General features: G+C 39.7%; 1 protein-coding gene across 1 annotated transcript in view; it reads left to right on the forward strand.

Annotated features, from left to right (window-relative positions):
* The window catches only part of OSBPL11 (oxysterol binding protein like 11), a 38,763-nt gene that overhangs the window by 1,808 nt on the left and 20,432 nt on the right, over positions 1-16,523 (forward strand). The window contains exons 2-5 of the mRNA XM_084209202.1: positions 13,071-13,139; positions 14,206-14,381; positions 15,156-15,235; positions 15,993-16,175. Coding sequence (XP_084065328.1) covers positions 13,071-13,139; positions 14,206-14,381; positions 15,156-15,235; positions 15,993-16,175 — 508 coding nt within the window. The remainder of the gene's footprint in view (positions 1-13,070; positions 13,140-14,205; positions 14,382-15,155; positions 15,236-15,992; positions 16,176-16,523) is intronic.

The following is a 16,523-nucleotide window of genomic DNA, read 5'->3' on the forward strand; positions in this document are numbered from 1 at the left end:
GTGGCTTGACAGCTCTAAGTGGGAGCTGCCCTTCTTTTCCTTGTAGCTATCAATATCTGGTTTAATTTGCTCTAAAACTTAGGTGCAATTTATTTTTTCATTCTAGATCATTTGGACAAATTTAGTATACTAATTCTATTATTGTGGACACTTGAGATACCTCACCGTTAATCTCTGCTGTGTTTGGGATCAATTATTTACTCCTACATTTGTCTCTATATCTAATTACCCTCAAAATATCACCTTTCCCCTCTGTCTCCCTAGAAAGCCCTCCTTAACCAGATGTTGTGGCTTAGTTTTCACTTTATTAATTACTTTTCTGCTAAAATGTATTTGACAAAAGACAAGCTCCTCAGTGATAAATCAGTGTCTAACATACAGGCTTCAGAAACAGATTTTCTGGGAACTTTGGTGGAAGTTTGATCTTTAACTTTCCCAGCACAGATTTAGAGCAATGTGTGGTCTCATAGATTGGCAGGAGTAGGATCCTGAAGTACTTGCTCTCCACAGACCACATCTGGTGCAGAAGTTTGGTGTTTAGCTCACTGTTTGGTGAAGCATCTGGCCATAGCAGAGTTGTCAGACAGTGGGACAACAGGTACTTGGTACTCCAATGCTCCAGGTGGGGAATTGAGACTATGGATAAAAAATAAACCTCCAAGACTGCGGAACCTGAAATAATGAAAACTGAATTTCTCAAAGGGGTGCAAGGTCATACATACTTGGCATAAATTGAGTATCAAGAAAATAAAAAATTAATCAGGAAGTCTGACATTATATATCTGTAGGGGAATAATAGGGAGAGTTTTAAATAGCTGTGATAGAGTTAGATCAGATATTTATCATAGTGGAGAAGTGACAACCAGAGACTGCCAGACACTTCAGATGATGTGAAGATAGAGGTGAATCTCCTGTCCAACTTTATGCTTGTAGCCTGTGAATTGGTGAGTTTAAGCAGCCAGCATAGCAGTGGCTCTTCTGAAATTTGTAAGGTCTTGGCTTCTTCTGAGGGTAGGAAGATTATTTTTTTTTTTAATTTACTTAGTAGAAGTTGAGTTCTTGAGAAACTGCTCTTTCAGCCATCTGACAGGAAGTGATCTTGTTTTCTTGTGAATATATGATCATGTCAGAATGTGTCTGAGAACAACCAACCATTGGCTTCATTTTCCTCACTGGGACAGGAACATCCTGAGTGTAAACTTGCATTTCAGTAGATAAAGAGAGCCTCAGAGGCTGTGCTGCACACGAAATTCTTTAACCCTGTCTTCATTTAGAGAAACAATTACCAGGAGGTAAGACTTCTGAATAACTTCAGATTGTTATAAAATTACTTGATAAAGTAGTTTAAGATTATAATATTTTCTTTATTTTCAGCAGTAAGCAAACTGTGAACTAAGTACAGCCTCACCCACAGAATTACTTGCACTCAGCAGTTCTGCCTTACCTTGTGACCATCTTCATTTGGTTTTTGCCTTGCTCTGGGTTAAATGAGCAAGGAGGCAGGTTGGGCTGGTACTCTGTGACATGTGATTTGTAGTCATTCAAATAACATAAAAATTTCACAACCAGAATGCAGATTCTCTGTCTATGAGCTGAATGGAGAGCTGATCAGAACATGTGCCAGAGAAGTGTAACCGGTCCTGTCAGCCTGGCCTGAGGGGCTTTAAGATAATTTTGAGAGATGTGAGTGGCAACCACTGGTTCTTATTTATCTACAAAATTAAATGTTCAAAGCACTGTAGTTGACTAGAGAAACAAGATTGTCTTTCTCAGTTGGAGACATGATAATGCTTTTCTTAGTGGTTCTGCTCTCAAAATATGTAGATCAATTCTGCTATTAAATGTATTCCCAGCATTTCTTCCCCTGCCATTAGAAATACAGGTAAAGTGTTCATGAATTTCCCAAATGATTGCTGATTTTGAAGCTTACAAGTTATATTTCAAAACCTATTTGCTTTTTCACTTCTGCTTGTATTTTTTAGATAGCTGTCTTTGTTCCTTATTTCTCAAATGGTTTTAGCATCTGTTCACTATGGATTTAGTCATGTATAGTTATAAAATGCTGCAGATTGTGTCTTTTGCTCTCTGTTTAAGGAAGTGAGTTGCCTTTTTTTAGTTGTTCCTGAGAGTTTGCCTGAGTGCTTCAGGGTTACTCACAATTGTCAATTAGTATAGAAAACCATTTGGATGAAAGTAGCTTCAAGGAGTAAATTTCCTAGACTGACAGTATTTCCTTTACTTTTTTTTTCTTGCTAGGTGTGACAATGGCCAGTAAGAGGATTCCTCGTGCTGGATGGCTTCTGCCTGTCATTAATTAGTTTATTAAGTTAGACAGATTCTCTTGGAGAATTACTCCATGTGGCTTTGCTCTGGAGTAGGAGGCTGAGAAGAAGAGCAGAGAGAGAGACTTTTGCCAAAGTGTAGCACTGAATGTTTTTTGATATTGAATGCAAATGGATAACAAATTTTAAACAGGAGAAATAGTTGCCAGTCTTCTTTTGTGGGTTTTAGCGGTTTTTCAGTTGATACTGTGCAAGTCTCTTCATAAATACTAAAAAAGGGGAGTAAACAGTTACTGACCTTAATTCAGTCTTCTGTGTTTGAGCAGGCCAGCATGTGACAATGTAGCAGAAGTGGTAACTGAAACAAGTGAATATATTTTAATTCTGCATTTTGAGATGATCATTAACACTTTTTCATAAAATCATCCAGTAGGAAGTGTGTTTTAAAGGCAATGTTCATTTCTAAGTTTGATCCCAGTTGCTGTTGGGGATGACTGACAAGGCTTTGCACTTCAAACACCTAGAAGCAAAGCATATGAAACTGAGCTAGGCTGTGGAAGCATTTAATTTTAATTTGTGCTATCTTGCAGAAATGATCTAATTAGTAATAGTAAAGGGAAGTGTCTTGAGACTGCTACAATACTGATCCTTGTGTTGGATCCCAATGTCAGTTTTAGTTGCAAGATGTACTGAGTGTTTCTACTTTCTCTGTGTTTCTTGTCACAGTCCAAGAAGTGCTTGATCTTGGGACGATAAATTTCATCTGTTTGGTCTTTAAAGCTAGAACCAGCTTGGTAGAAGCAGATAGAGGAGGTGATGGCAGCTCAGTGTTCAACATTTGCAAACCTCTCCCTTGCTGGTCCTCTTGTCTGGGAATCAAAGCCTTGCTTAGGCTGCAGTAGGGTGCTGTGTGCTGACCTAATCAGCTAGCTCCTGAGAGCAGGCCAGAATTTAAGCTACACTCCCTGTTGATTGCTAAGTGGAAGAAATGTCCCAAACCTTCATGAAAATGTTAGAGAGAGCAGTCCTAGGATGACACTAACACTGGTACCCCTAGTGCTTCCTTTTTATTACCCATCTGCCATGTTCTGGTTTTTCTTTTTGCATTGCTTGAAACAAAATTCTTTGGGTTTCTAGGGAATTTGTGTATATTTGCTGGAATCAATAACTGCAACTCCCTTCTTTGTGGTGCACAGCTGCAGAGGGACAGAGGCTGTAATTTTGTTATGTCACTCTCAGATGGGAGGTCTGGCAAGGCCTGCTCCTGTTTTGATTATCCCCTGCTCTTGCAGCTCACTTCCTCAGTATCCCACTGTTGTAAGAACCTGTTGGCATTGTCACATTGAGGTGCCAGCTCCCAAGTGAGATCATGTTTGTACTGGCATCTTTTGGCTTGGCTGGTGGCTCTGGTGCCAAGACTGTGTCAAAGTGAGTCCTGACCTTCCTTGCTTGTTTCTGGTGATGTGTGGAGATGCCTCAGCCCTGGGGGACCTTCAGAAAGCCCATGCTGCTCACTTTGTTGCTGCTCTTTTGAGGTGTGGTTTAGAATGCTGAAGAGATGATTTTCTCAAGTGGTTGCTGTGAAATTCAGAATTTGTTTCTGCAATTTTGTATGTTCCTTTTATTACTAAAACTCAGATTAAGAGTGCTGTCACATTTGTTTGATATGTTGGAGGGAGCTGGCTGAAAAACCTGGTGCCTGAATTTCTTTATCCTCATTTGACTCTTTGCTTAAAGAGTATATCGTGCTCCTAACAATACTTTAGAAATTCTGCACTTCACATAATTTGCTCATTAGGATAGACAAGAAGCTCATATTTAAAATGATCAGCCAGTTACATCCATCTCAGGATGCATTCTATGTTATTAAAATATTAAGGTCATCTTTTACCAAACTGATTTTACAGTTGCTGAAGCCCCAGGCACTTCTCAAAAGGCAGGTGAGCCCTTCGTGTTCACACATGTATTTAAACTTGGATAATTGGCGTTGGAGCAGATGTGTCATAAATTAAGAGAAGCAAATCTTGGTGTGAGGGGTAGTAAGCAGTTGGGGAAACAAGTTTGAGTAGTTTAAGCAGGAGCTTCATGTTGACTGATGTTCTAGTAGGGAATGTGAGCCCAATTCCTGAGCCAGATGACAAGGTCTGGGTTTCCTTCTCCAGCCCTGTGGCTCCTCAGTGAGTGACTATCAAGGGTCCCTCTCTTGCTTCTCAAAGCCTCTCCACGTTGGACAGATAGGGCTGTCACATGTGGAAGTTGATTCTGGCATCCAGTGTACTTATGTTCATAGTGGGATGTTCACTTAGAGTTCAAATTAAGCTAAAATGAAGAAGCACCAATTTTTGGGTAGTGTCTAAATAGCACATAATTTGTGCTGTCCATGGAATGGCTTTCTGCAGGAGTTAATGGCTGTTACAAATATCTGTCTCTCACTAAGTGCAAAGAGTACTTTTCAACTTCACCTTTTCTAATGTAATTATGTAGCAGCTAGTTAATTAACTCTTGTACAACATTAACATCCTGCTGTGCCATGCACATTCTCTCCCCAGAGAGAAGATGGAAAACAAACTACGTGTGCCTGACCTGATCACATTGCTTACTTAATGCAGAAGCAGAAAGCAGCAGCTGCTGTTACCTTATCCTCGGAAGGTTCCTGTGCTGTACTCATCGTAGTGTGAAAATCAAGGCACAAGTGCAGTGACCCCTGTTTACTTACAGACCTTGCCTTGATGTGCCCTCTGATCACCTGCCAGTGCTGGTGAATTCTTGTAGGGGATGGCTGTCCCTTGGCAATGCTGCCAGACAACTTTCTTCTTAGGGTGCTCTCAAAGCTTGTACCTTTTCAGATTTTCTCTCCTGTGTGTGTTAATGCTGAAATGGGAGGGGAGGGCAGGCTGAAGCTGGGTAGGAGAAATGCTGCTCCTTTGTGTGTGTTAAGCTGCCTATCTTGTATTTGACAGGCTGCTCTGGAGCTTTTTGCAGTGGGTAAGCATTTTTTCCTTTTTGCTTTCAGTTGTGGATTCCAGAGTTTTCAAGGAGGTTGGAAATCTTTGAAATCTTGGTTAATGTTTAGGTATTGTCAAATTAGTTTCCCAAAGAGCCTGTTTTGCACTGAGAAAGTTGGTTACTGTCATTGCACGTTGATGTATCAGAAAGCAAGAGATCTGCTGGGCAGAACTGCAGGATGCTGTGTAAAGGAGCTGGTTTCTGACCCTGGCTCTGACTTCCTTTGTGGTAATAGTCATATATTATTCAAACTGATTTTCCCTGGTGATCACTTACTGTGTTCCTCTTTTTCTTGGAGGACTGTTTTTGGAACAGTTTGCTCTGATTTTGCAAAACTTTTGCGGGGTCACAGTGGCAGCTGACATCAGCAGAACCCATGATTTGAATGTATGAATAAAATAAAATCAAAATTGGACTGCATCTGTCTCAAAATTAGGCAGAAAATTCATTGTGCTTCAGTTCCCTATATCCAGATGGAATGATAATGTTTTTGTCCTCTTACTGTTCAGTGCACAACTCCTTCATAAGTGTCCATAGCAAGCACAAGAAAACCACGAGGGAACTCATTATTAGAATGTGAGTGCCAAAGGAATAGTACCTCCTACTCATTGCACAATGAAAAGGAGCACTTTTAAATAATTCCTTGTCTGGGAATCACCCTTCCCTTCAAGCACCAAACAAGAAAGTAGCCCTGCTCTCTTTATATATGGTGATGTCATAAGTGGTTAATGTGTATGCTTTCTTATTTAGAGTTTAAATCTTCCTGGTGTCTTGCGCCTCAATTTTAATGTAAGAGTATTTTTGCTTAATTTCTCTGTGTTCAAGATTTACAGAATAATTTGGGTTGAGATGGGCCTCTGTGAAATCTCTAATTCTCCTGCTCAGAGCTTCAGAGTTAGAAGATGTTATTCAGTGCTGCTGAATTGCACCACTTTTAATTGTTTGCCAGCTAGACTTTATACTACTGGCCATTGCTTCTTGAGTCTGGTGGTCCACGCAGGCTTTTGCTTGTATTTATGAATATTTAGATAACATCAATTGACAATAGGCTATTTAAGTGTGTTCTTATTTACTTGAAAGGTGATAATAATTATTATCCTCAGTATTAACCTGAAATGTTGCAAATAATGTTTCTAAAATAATTACAAAGCAAGAGGCTCATCTGCGGTAGCTGATCCTATTTACCTTCCATTTCAGAGTTTTATTGCTGCAGAGTCCAGAATGGCAATTTGTAATTGTTAATATAATCTTTTAAAAATACATAATCACAAATACTCAAATCTCAAAACTGCAAGGGCATATCTGCATATTTCTGGTAGGATAAGAACTACTAGGCTAGAAGAGCAGAGAGCCTTGGGATGGAGCATGTAGTGAGCTGAACCATGTTGGACTGTGCCAAAGAGTAACTGAGCAATACAGGGGGTTGCTCCACCTGTCTCTGTGGATAGTGTTTACCAGGATCCCCTGCTTTCCCAGGTATCACAGGCAGCAGATTGTCCAAAGCTGCAGAGATGCTCACCCACCAGCATTTACCTTGTATATATTATATCAGCATTGTTCATTGGGCAGAGCAGCTTTAATTTGACTGCTTGAGCTTTCTGAACCTAGATTTTGTGAGAGTGTTGGGTTTAGCAGTAATGTGTGAAACTGTGCATTATGGTGTGCTGATGTAAACTGGCAACATAAATGGTAGCAAAGCTGCAGGCGACCTCTTCAGAGGCATTAAGGCGAGATCTCAGACCTTTTGAGGTCCTTGTTTTTTGTATGCTCCAGCTCTAAAATGATATTGTCTAAATCTACAGTTTGTTTTCCACTGGTATCATTGCAGCAAAATCTGCTGGTTTGGCTACTGACTCCTAGGTGCAGCTTCAGTTCTGTTCTGCTGATGCAAATCCACAAATAAATTGTCCATAAGTGGAGTTCTTGCTGACTTGAGGTGTTCACCTGTGTGTGAGACATATTGCTGAGCTGAATGTCACTTCAGTTTTTTCTAGGCAGATGTACTTGAGAGATAGAGAGCTCTGTAAATTCCAAAGTAGTTAAACAATCAGTTTTATAGTCGTTATGTGAGAACAGTTTTGCTACTTATTAATTAAATATTGTCTCTCTTCTTCTACTTGCTACACTGCAGAAGTGTTACAGTAGTTTCATTTGTATGTAATCAACATGTGCCATTAATGCTGAAAGGAGAATGGAATACAAATTTAGTTAAGAAAAAAAATTTAGTTTAAAAAAAAAAACCCTATTAGATTTATCATTCTCCTTGAAAGCTAGTATTGATAGAACTTGAGGTGCCAGAACAAGTGTTGTGTTGAGAGCAAGGGTTGGGGAGGGTGGGCTGTGGAAGAGCCCCTCACCCCAGGGTAGGGAGGCTGGGCTGCATTATGCTGGAACCAAGGACAGCTGATGGCTCATTTTGGCTCTGCCACACTTTTTCTTTGTGGAAGCCCCGTGCTGCTCTTCCAATGCTTGTCTGTACTCCCAAGGATTTACAGCAGTGCATGTGAAGAGAAGTTTTTATATCTAATGAGGGGGTGTGTGTTGCTGCATACTTGGAGCCAAGTGGTGTTCTAAAGTATCCTCAGGGTCTGCTGTTGATGTTCTTGTCATGGTGTTGGACCTCTTTTCCTTGCATTTGTTTCTGGTTTCTAAATTTGTAATTGAGTAGTCAAACACGAGCTGAGGAGCAGGAGCTTTGCTGCCACTTCACAGCTGACTGTAGAGCACTGCTGGTGAGTTGCACAGCAAGGATAGGTTTTTCCCTGTCTTCCAAAAGCTGTTTGGAAAAGCAGAGGTAATTGATTGATGCTTCTGCCTTACCTTGTGGGGTTTAGTGGGGAACATGCTCCTGCACCACAGAGCTGTGGAATTGGAGTGTGCTGAACTTGGTGGTGGCTTTTTGCAGTTGCAGAAGATATGCCCCAAGTGTTCAATGCTGACATAGCTGTTAGGATTTCTTTTCCCCTTTCTCTTCTCCACTGCCTACCCCTCTGTGTAAGGAAAAGGGGAATCAGTGCACTGTATATGAGCACTTTGCAGTGCCCAGTGAGGAACAAGCAAGCTATTGCCAACAGTGAACCTGTGAGCAAACAGAGATGAGCAAGATCAGTAAAAATGGTCACTGCTTTTTCCAAACTGTATAGTTGAAATCACTCATTGGTTTGCACTGTTACAAGCCTCATGTCTTTATTTCCTTTTTTTTTCTGCTTTGCCAGATTTTAATATGAAGATAGTCTCTTTCACCAGGGGTTTGCATCTTGCTGTATGCTCAGTAGAAAGGAGCATCTTCCCTTGGTCAGGATCCAAAGGCACTGCCATAACAGTGGTCGTGGCAGCTCTGGAGGCTGGATCCCCCTTCAGGAGCCCCCTTCAGGAGCCCTCCCTGAGATCTTCATGGGCTCCAGACTCCTGGCCATCCTTCCTGCTGGCAGCAAGTCCACACATACTCAGCTGCTGCTTGAAGTCAGGCCTTACGCAAGTCAGTGGGGAAGCCTTTGGCCGCTGCGTTTGCTCTTCAGACAGCTGTTGGGTCTTCAGGGACTTGGCTGCTCAAAGCATCCCACGTGGTGCTGTCTGGGTCCCAGCAAAATTAAAATCATCTGAAGGGCAGTCTTGGAACTGTTTTGTAACTGCTTTCTTGACGCGTGTAATTTTTGTGCCACTGCTAGGTTTTTTTTTCCGTGGGGCTTTCATGGACACCTCCCCATGAGGGGTATGGAAAAAGGTTGGCAAAGCCTTTTGCTGCTTCTCAGAGAAAATGTTGGCCCAGGTGTGAGCCTGGGTGTCTTGGCAGAAGCTCCTGAAAGACGTCATTATGGGACTACTGTTCCTCAGTACTGCGTCCAGAGCTCGGGTGCTGCACGTAAACAGGATACAGGGGAATTTGGCCTGATTGTCACTGTCTTCTTTCTTCCCTGGGACAGACCACCCTGCAAGGCACTGACAGCTGCTGCAACTTAGGAAAGGACAAGTAAAACCAGAGAAGGATAAATAAGCTAACATTGATCGTTTGTGAATCATTTATTCCTATTATTTTTTTTTAGTAGCATGTAGATATATAGAAATCTGGCTTGTGGTAAACATCTTTGATGTAAGGAAGGGATAATTTTGTGGGAAGAATATGAACTGATGTGTAATTGTTCACAGATGTCTGTCATTTGCTTAAATGGACAGTCCATCTCACAGTGTTTATAAACTAAAATATTGTGATAAATGGACAGTCAAGTTCAATGGTGTTCAGCCTTTGGGAAAAAACCCAGATTATGAGAGGTGGTAGATGTTGCTGGCTAGAGTTCAGATGTTTGTGATGTGTTCTGCATAATTCTTTCTGGACTGTGATTTGTGTAATACCCTCACTTAAAGTAGTCCAGCGAAAGCTAAAATTTTTTTTTTCCTTGTCCTTAGGACTGTGATTCGTCTGTTGCAACATTTCCTTTCTTTGACAGGACATGTGAATTTCAACAGAAATAGGCCCTTTAGGGATTGTTGACTCATGGTGCTGAGCTGTTGCTATTCCTCTGACAATCTGAGACTGTGGTGAGCATTTAAAATAGCAACAACAGCATCTTGGCTATGGAAAGACACACATACCCATAGGTACAGGTATGTGCACATCGCAGCAGTGTGACTGCAGAGGGATTCTGAAAATCAGGAAAGATCCCAAGGGAGCCAGTCCTCACTCTCAGTCTTAAGTTGCTCAGTGTTTTGTGTCAAGTTCACTTTTGAAATCTGTTTTCTAGAAGTCAAAAACCCCTGTGTTGGAAATTTTGGAGGCTTTTGAAGTAGACTGGTGACTTTGAGACAGGTTTGCCAGCACTGTTTCCAGTGAAACAGCTGTGGGGACTTACTCATTTTTTATGAACTGTGGTTGTCTGTGAGCAGAGCCAGTGCTTGAACTTCAACCTCTTGTTCTCAAAATCTACCATTTCACAAGCGTTCTGTAGTGCTCTGTCGAGCTTGGCTGTCACTTCCATACTAGTGAAATGTTACTGGGTTTTCTTTGGGTTGGGTGTGTTTTTGTATTTTTTTTTTTAATGTTAACTGCCTTATATCACTGCTTTAGAAACAGCAAATATCTTGGTTTAACTCTTGCTGTGGAGGCACTAACCTTGAAATTCTTGAAGAAATGCTTTAGTTACAATCCCTGGCCTTGTTCATAAATAATACTGAGAATATTTTTCTGTATTCATGCATGCAGAAGAAGATTAGGAGTTTATGTTTATATATAGTTATGGAATTTACTTTTTTGTGAATTGCAGTTTGCAGAGTGGGTTTAGATTTCTTTAGTGTATATAGTTTTCACTTATTTAAAAATAAACCTTAGTTCAAATGTTGAAATATTAATTTTCAGTCACTTTCTCAGAATTTCATGGGACAGTGTTTTCAAAGCCTTTCAGCTGAGCCCTCTGGGACTGATGAGGTTAGAGATATAAATTATTGAAGAGGAAGCATTTGGAGACATTTGGGTCCAGACAAAGTGAAAATCCAAGTGGAAAGGAACATGCAGATGATGGGAAAATGTGATGGTAATTTGATGTGGAACTATATCACCAGAAGAACTACACTCCCTTCTACAGTGTGTTTTTCTGCATGACAAAGTCAGCTATTTTACCTGTCACACCCAAAAAAAAAAACCCCAGAGGTCAAATTATTTTAATCAAAGGCTATTTAATTTACCCTTGTCGGATAAATGGGCTTCCATAGGTCATACACACAGTCCTGCTGCATTCACTGCAGTATGAACTTACCTTTCTGATTTTTCTTGGGTTCTTTAAAGGTACCTGTGATTTAGGCACATTAGTTAATGGGGGTGCAGTGGCTGTAGCCCAAATGTGCAGGGCTATGTGCAGTGTCTCACTGAAAAACAAGGGTGTAGCTTGCATTCACTGGAGCTGAAAAACAATTAGCTGTGACTAGGGACAATTTTCAGATGAGTAAAACCCAAGCTCATGCATTTTTATGACTGTGCAATCTCATAATTTTCAGCTAAATTAAGACAGGGAGCAAGTCTAAACTGTACTTCCCTTGTATGCCAATAATAACAAATGAGAGGCGTCTGCAGAGGATGAGTTTGATTATGTCTCCTTTAGCTTCTCTGTACATTTAAAATATACGACACCCTCTGCTCTCTTTGGTTTTATTTTTATCTGTAGTACCCCTTAATGAGCTATTAGAAATTAAATTCCTAGACAGTCCTGCTGGCTGCTCTCCATTGCAGGATATTACTGCAATACTGATTGCTGCTGTAATAGCTAGGACACATATTTTTGCTTTTAAAAGTAGCATTTAAAATCAACAGCTTGGTTTTTTTCTTCAAAAAATGTACATTCTTGTATCTTTTGGCTTGTGTTATATCACTGAATGGCAGTGATTTACTCTGTGGCTGTTTTCATTAGTGTCACCCTAAACAGCATCCTTTAAGATGAAACAGTGTAACATGTTATATTTACCAAACTGTCAGATTTCTAATTAATCTGGTGTCTATAAATGAGGTGTAGACAGCAGCTTCAGCTGTTACTTAAAATTTACCCCAGTATTTACCCAGTTATGTTTGCAACCAAAACCCACTAAGGGAGATGATCCCTTGGCTCTCATCCTGTTTTCCCCACTTTTCCCTTTTTGCTGACATGGGACTACTTTGTCTATTTAACAACCAAGAGAGGTTGCTGCTGCTCCAATGGACCTGAATAATTTCATTTAATCTTCAACCTACTACAACCTACAGAAATTTAAATTTAAAATTTATATAAGATTAGAAACAAATTTCTTTTGGAGCAGCAAATAGTGTCTGATATTTGGGTCATTGTTTCAGTTTTTCTTTGTAATAATAGGAACTTCTTTGTAATAATAGGAACTTTTTTGTTCTTCTTTGTAATAATAGGAACTTTTCTCTCATGCTGGACCTGAATTGTTTATCGAGAGTGTGTTCTTCAGTGTGGGGTTATGCCCTACTGTGAGATGAGGGCGTTGAGGTGGCATTGCTGGATTTGTGGGAACATACAGCATAAAGTGGGTCTCAAAACTGTGTTCTTAAAGGGAATAATTTGTAGCCATGGTACTTGTAAGCCTTATTTAGGGCAATTGATTTTCAGAAATGGCAATGTATTTTTCCTATAGTCATATTAAGTCTCCATGCCAAGTGCCTTTGGTGTATTCTCATTTTTGGTGGGTGTTCCAAGTCGAATGTTCGAAGGAGAAACTACTGGATTTTCCTGTCAGGCCTGAGGAGGAGATGTTTTGGCTTCTGGTTTAGGTTCAGAATATGTTGATGTGACCTGCACTTGCATGTTGTGTTCTGTAGAACATCTATTCAGGAGCATGACTGTGGAGGGGAAGGATGCTGGACACTGATGTGGGAGTAGCAACAGACTGTTTAGGTTGGTGGCTGCAAGCCAGGGGTCTGTTAATAAACTAGTCAAAGTTAATTTTGTTCAGGAGTCCAAAAGTACAAAATCTGTTTTGAAGAGAGAGCAGGAACTAGAAGCAGCATGGATACAAAGTCTTTAATTACCTGAAACTTGTAAAAATGTGTCTAGAAGTGCCTATTGAATTGGTGCAGCTAATTATGGTTTGAAATGATTTGGAATTCAGTAAGTCTGGTTAAATTGTCTTAAGAAACTATTTTAGGAACAAGGCTGGAAAATCTTTAAAGTGTAGCTTTATTAAATTGAAAGTGCCATTCTAAAAATGAACGTTGAAATTCATCTCCTGAGAATAAAGATGGTCAGAAGCATCTAAAATATATTCGGTATTGTCTGATTGCTTTTTTCTCTCTTTTTATAGTGATCACATGGAAAATATTTGTGGCTACTTAATGAAATACACCAATCTTGTCACTGGCTGGCAATATAGGTAAGTTTTTTATGGTGCTTTTTAGTAATGTTGGTGTCTGCAGCATCCAAATGAACATGTTTGAGATTTTTTTAATAATACTTAGATTTCCCTTTTTCTAGTAGGCAAACTTTATGCAAGAATCTTATGCTTTTCTCAGTATAGATTAAGCTAATGTGTAGTTGAATAATATTTGTATCGAGGCATGAATATAAAAAAGGCATATAAATATAAAGCAGTTAACTCATTTAGTGGCTTAAAACTATGTTTGTATGTGTAAAAAGCATTAGGTTTTTTCTCCTTTTCCATTAAAAAAATATTGTCTTTGTGTTTTCTGCTGAGTCTTCATCTTTGTGTCAAATAATGCTTTCACTTAAAAAGAATAAGACTTCATTATTGTAAATTCAAACTCAAGCTGGCTTTTCCCTTTCCCCAGGATGTCATCTCCCCTGGAATAGCTTGATTTTCTGTGTCAGGTGAAAGTCTGGTCAGGTTTCATGCTGTTCCTAGAGCAACACAATGCAACCAAATTAATGTTGGAGAGACAAGTCCTGAGTGTACCACAGTGTGCCACCTGTGCTGCCCCTGGCATGGAGTGACTCATGTCAATATACTCAGCATTAAACTCAAGTGAAAGTTGAAGCATAATGTCCAGTTCCATTTAAATAAAACCAAACTGGAATTGCTTCAGTTTCATGGGTTTGCATCTCAGCTCCTTTGTATCGGGGGCTGTTTTACTTTTAATATATGTAGTTTAAGGATTTATTAAGCCCTAATGATTCAGGATATAATTTTTGATTCCCAAAATCTCTTGATAATGTTCTTCTGTGGGCATGTTGTTCTGTTGTGCAATCCCTACGCTCTAAGAAAAAAAAAAAAGCCAAGAAATCAATTTTTGTGCCATCTTGGGGACGTAATTCATATGTTTAGGGTTTTCCTGATACAAGTCTTTTAGTCCTAATCCCATCTGTGCACACTTGTAATGGGAGTTTTGACTTCTCCCAGTATCACCACCTGCACCAAAAAAAAAAAAAAAAAGGAAAAGGAGCTGGTTTTATTCAGTGTATTTGCTTTGCTATCTTTGCAGGTATTTTGTGTTAAACAATGATGCTGGCCTGCTGGAGTACTTTGTGAATGAGCAGTCTAGACATCTGAAGCCCAGAGGTACCCTGCAGCTGGCTGGAGCTGTCATTTCACCCAGTGATGAAGACTCTCACACCTTCACAGTCAATGCAGCCAGTGGGGAGCAGTATAAACTAAGAGGTAGGACCTGGATGCTTGGGCAGGGCTTCCTTCCACTAGAGGACAGTCCTGGCTCTCACCTGGGGCTGCTTGGCTGGGCTTGGCTGCAGGGCCAAAGAGAGAGAGCCTGGTTGGCAAAGTGCTGCCATGAAAATGACATGCAAGACTTCCATCCCACTGTTCAGCTAGAAATGGTCTGTATTTATGGATAGTTCCATGATGTTTGGGTTTGATGACCTTCAGAAGACTTCATATGTGTAGAATGGGGTTTAATCTTCATGTATACTGTCCTGAAATTGTACTGATTCAAAGTTTTCTAAATCATTGTAGGCAGCAATACTGTGGTGATGCTCACAGAGAATTTAATTACTCAGTTTATTAGCCACCTTATGGTGGTTATAAAAGCCCATTCTCTGATTTTGTAGGCTGTGGAAATCTAGGCTAATAACTTTGAGTATTTCTTTCCTTGAGGACTTGCTGTAATTTTATAATTTGGAGTACCTTACTCTTATTGCAGGAAAATGTTTCATGTTGTTAGATTACAATATTTGAGGGCAGTTATGGTTTGTTGATGTTTGTGCTCATAACACTAAAAATAGCATAAAAAAAAGAATTTATATACTATTTATGTTGAACTTGGCTTACATTATAGTTATTGCAGGCAAATGAGTTTTAGATTAAAAATAAATTACTATGCACTGTAAGTCTTGTGATTTTTAAGAATTAAGCAGTCATTTTTGCCCATACTTTGAAATGTCTCCATTTAACAGAATCCTTTTGGTTTGCTTTTGTTAGCTACAGATGCTAAAGAGCGGCAGCACTGGGTTAGCAGGCTACAGATATGCACACAGCATCACACAGAGGCTATTGGAAAGGTATGACTGATGCTCTCATGGGCAAAAATCTGCCTGGTGATAGAAGTAGTTGCAAATACAACTTCAGTGTTATTGAAGCCCTTCCATTTTGGGAATGTTACTTTTTTCTTTTTCCTTTTTTTTAACCGCTTTTTTTTTTTCTGAAAACCACTCAGCAGCCCACAGATAAATTTAGGGACAATTCCCATGTTTGAGAAAAATGTCCTCAACACTGTGTCTGAGTACTGTTGTTTCCCTTTGCTAGTCATGTAGTGGGTATCTGTATAGTGTATTTTACAGAACCTTCTGATTGCCATAACACTTGTTCTGTTACCTCAATAAAATCTTGCTTTTAAGCTACAATCAGCATCTTGTAGCTGATTGTAAGAGGTTTTGTTGTAAAAGATAAATAGAACTAATAGCACTGAATGAAATTCCATTCTTTTAAATGTCAGCTCTATCCTTGCAGGATCTATTAGGAGTAATTTTCTGGTGCTGTTGCAGATCAAGGACTTCTCTTCAAGTCAGAGAAGTGATACTTACAGATCAATGTCATTTCACAGATTGTTCTTAATTAGACTATAAAAGAGGGCAGCTAGAAGCAGACAGTGGAAAATATTTAGCAGTTGCTACTAATGCATTATTAGGGCTTTGCTATCTTTCCTTACTCTATAAAAATTAAAAATTAAACTGTTCTGCTGTATCTTTCACATTAGAACATTTGCTGGTTCTTAGGATTAATTGTAAATGTTTCTCAATATGCTTGTTTATTCACTAGAACAACCCTCCTCTGAAATCTCGCAGCTTCTCTCTTGCATCCCAAGGAAGTGCCAACTCTCCTGGTGTGCAGAGAAGACCCAGTCAAAATGCAGTTTCCTTCTTCAGTGTTGGACATCACAGATTGCCAACGGGAAAAAGAGTTCCCATTATGCAGCCAGATCACCTTGTAGATGTTAGAGAGGTTTGTATGCTTTAAATTTCCTTGCAGTTGTTTGAGAGAGCTGTGGTGTTATTTGTAAGGTTGTGAAGAAACCTGCTGTTCTTAGTTGGATATATTGTCAGTAACATGTCCTAAGCCATTATTGCACAGCTGTGTGAGTATAAGTAGCTTGTCCTGGCTAATTGTAGAAGTAAATGTGTATATTTGGTGTATATTTTATATTTTGTAATTTGCAGTAGTATCCTGATGCTGAAGGTAGAACTGCGTTTTCATCTTTGGAAGATGTAGCACTACAAGTGACAAGGGAATATCCTTAAGGGACATCACATGCTGTGATACTCTTTTACACTTTCTTCCCTTGTCAAGCTG

The sequence above is a fragment of the Fringilla coelebs genome (assembly GCF_963513975.1).
Source record: "Fringilla coelebs genome assembly, chromosome: 7".
NCBI lineage: Eukaryota > Metazoa > Chordata > Aves > Passeriformes > Fringillidae > Fringilla > Fringilla coelebs.